At 35.4% G+C, this 2,937-nt stretch overlaps 1 protein-coding gene across 1 annotated transcript in view; it reads right to left on the bottom strand.

Moving 5' to 3' along the window:
- Positions 1-1,652: 1,652 nt before the first annotated feature.
- LOC117101164 (major facilitator superfamily domain-containing protein 8-like) overlaps positions 1,653-2,937 on the bottom strand; it is an 11,467-nt gene continuing 10,182 nt past the window's right edge. Inside the window, exons 8-9 of the mRNA XM_033241051.1 lie at positions 2,703-2,878; positions 1,653-1,895 (exon numbers count right to left, since the gene is read on the bottom strand). Of these exons, the coding sequence (XP_033096942.1) occupies positions 1,653-1,895; positions 2,703-2,878 (419 nt within the window). The remainder of the gene's footprint in view (positions 1,896-2,702; positions 2,879-2,937) is intronic.

The following is a 2,937-nucleotide window of genomic DNA, read 5'->3' as shown; positions in this document are numbered from 1 at the left end:
TTTCTCACGACACATTCCACCTCATAAGCCTCTTGAGGAGACGTCGCTGATAAAGAATCATGTTATTTCATTTAGTTATGAAGACCCTGAATTTATGAAAGCTCTGAATATCAGCCGACATTATGGGATACGCTGAATAGTGTTTAAAAAATAAATAGGAAAAGGGTACATAGCTCACTGCTAGAAAAACAAATATATTCCATCTATCCCCGACTATTATAGCGATTTAATATGTAAATAAATCGGTACATAAACTTTAAGATAGGCTACGGCCTAGGCCTATTTAAAAAGTAACTGAAATATTTTCATTCTTTTCCACTATGTTTATTTGTTGATCCCATAACCAGGAACCTATGAAGTTTCCCAATTCTTCCTCAGGTAAGTAAACCGGGCATTGTGGTCAATATGGCCACAACTTCCATGTCATCTCACAAAATGTTTTACTCTGTATATTAACCGTACAACGTATAAATCGGATACACATCCCTGTAGTTGAAGGGATTTGAAAAACGGTTTAAAATGCTGTGGAATTCAATGGGTCTTTGTAAATTTGGGTAAATCATTGAAAAGAGACAGAACAATCATAGTAATAAATAAATTACCGTAAAACTTTTAATTGAAGCCCTGGGCTTTTTTTTTTTTTTTTTTTTTTTTTTTTGCGAACTTTGAATGGGCTTCTTTTCGAGATAGGCTACTTCTCGAGATGGGCTTCTTTTCGAGACTATTTTTGCAAAGTAAAGAGGAGGGGGGCCTCTTTTCAAAATGAATGCTGTTAGTTTTGTGAATTTGTACGATTTAAACAATAAATAAGGTCAATGTAACATCAATCTGTATTATGGAGTGTATTTAACTGGCATTAAATCATCGAAACTAATGTATAAACCAAGCTTGTTTTTAATTTATTTAGTTTTCTGAATGTCATATACTGTACTGTACTATCTCGAAAAGAAGTACATAGGATTCTTTTCGCGATGGGCTTCTTTTCGAGCCTAATTTTGCAAACTAAAGAGGGCCTTCAATTCGAGATGTGCATCATCTCGAGATTAAGCCCACTGGGCTTCAATTCGAGATTTTACGGTATTTAGCAATAAAGTAATAATAGTTAATAATAATATTTATATATAATAGTATAAATCAATTGTTAGAAATAACCTAAATATACTTTTTAAAGGTTAAAATATGTAGATTTGTAGGTTAGTTCATTAACATTCGCTCATTACAGTAAGTGTTTTCATAATGAAATCGATGCGTCATTTTAAATAATCTTTATTCCCGCATTTAACTTTCACTTAAATTCCTTGCTTATTAGGACTGAAATTGATATAACAATCTTCAACCATAGTAACAGAACAATCAAAGGCAATCGACAGGCAAACAGCACTCTGACAATGTATACTGTATACATTTTTTCCGAAATAAACTTGATGGATCTATTGACCTATTTAATATTACACCACTAATTGTTGTTCTGTAGTCCTTCTAGACAGGATGACGTGAAATATTTGACTGCAGTCTTGCTCGTGTCCATTAGCCTACTAACTTCGGAATCATTGGACAATGTTTCCGATAGAAAATATTTCCATTATAATAAAGTAGGACTATTAAGTACACGTTAAGTATAATAAACCCGCTAAAGTTAATATTGCCCAAAATCATCTATTTTTGTTTATTAGTTTCAGTTCTTCTGTACATCTGTTCTTTTTCTTTTTTCTTATATGGTAAGGCAGCAGTTGAGAGTACAATGGTACACATAATATAAGAAGAGTTGTAATGAATATAGAGAGCGAACCGAATGCCCAGCGTACCCCGTGTTGTACGTACACAGCAGTTCCGAACAGAGGACCTATAGTCTTTCCAATACTGCCTACCCCGGTGAAGAAGCCCATATAGAGGCCCTGAGGAAAGACAAATAAAAAGTTAAATTGTTGGTGGTAGAATACATAGCTGTATTTCGCTTGATCAAGGCACTTTACTTACGTTTGTCTCTTTTTTAATAATAATTCTTTATTTGTCCTAATTCAAATTGAAAATCGGAAATTCGGGCTGTGTCCCTGGGAACCCGCGGCAGCCACATTACAGCGCCACCTAACTTAACTAAAACACATAACGGACACATGACGGCTGCAAACATTGTTCTTTACTCCGCCTAACCCTCAAAATAATTTTTATTGGAGGTGCCAAGCGATCAGACTCAAATTAAAACATTGGTTCAGTTTGAACCGGGGTCTTCAGCATAAGAAGCATGTACAATATCCTCTCAGCTGACCGCTCAGCTCGTATGCGCCACCCAGTAGTATGTGGGTACCTGGTAGGATGACGTGATATTGAATACGTTGATTTAACGTATTGCTCAGTTATCAGTATGTCTATTTAATATAAATTAATTAACTATAAATATCATGATTGCATGAAATATGGAAAACAAAGGCAGGAAAGACACGTAAACCGGACCTAGCACAAGTTAGGCCTATGTACCAGTCTTGGGGAAATTAGGTGTCATCTTAGAATAGTAGTTTTGTACGATAGTCGCGTGTTTTATTATTGGTGGGTGTAACTTTTGGCTGTGAATTTTATAGCCTATAAATAAGGTTACACGTTTAAACATATATAGGGCCTAAGTGTGTGTATAACATAGGGACAATTGGGGACTCACACATAACGTCATTGCAAATTAAATATTTACAGGAGTGTTAAATGCTCACCTGAGGCCGTGGTCCAAGAATTTTAGTATACATTGTGTAAAGTATAACTTGAGAAATTGAGTAGCCTATAGCAAACATGGACATGGCGAGGTAAAAGAAGGGAAGAATCATGTTAGGCGTGTCATTGCACCAATCGTAACGCCACGGGCAGCCTCCACCGTCTTCATTGTCTGTTACTGAAGAGAGAAAAATAAACATGGCAAAAGCGTGTATTTATTTAATTGAAAAATGTAGA

Source organism: Anneissia japonica, unplaced genomic scaffold (genome assembly GCF_011630105.1).
Source record: "Anneissia japonica isolate Jap-2015-1 unplaced genomic scaffold, ASM1163010v1 scaffold288157_len95398_cov146, whole genome shotgun sequence".
NCBI classification, from domain to species: Eukaryota; Metazoa; Echinodermata; class Crinoidea; order Comatulida; family Comatulidae; genus Anneissia; species Anneissia japonica.
Note: the sequence above shows the minus strand (reverse complement) of the source record. Positions and strands in the feature narration are given on the sequence as shown.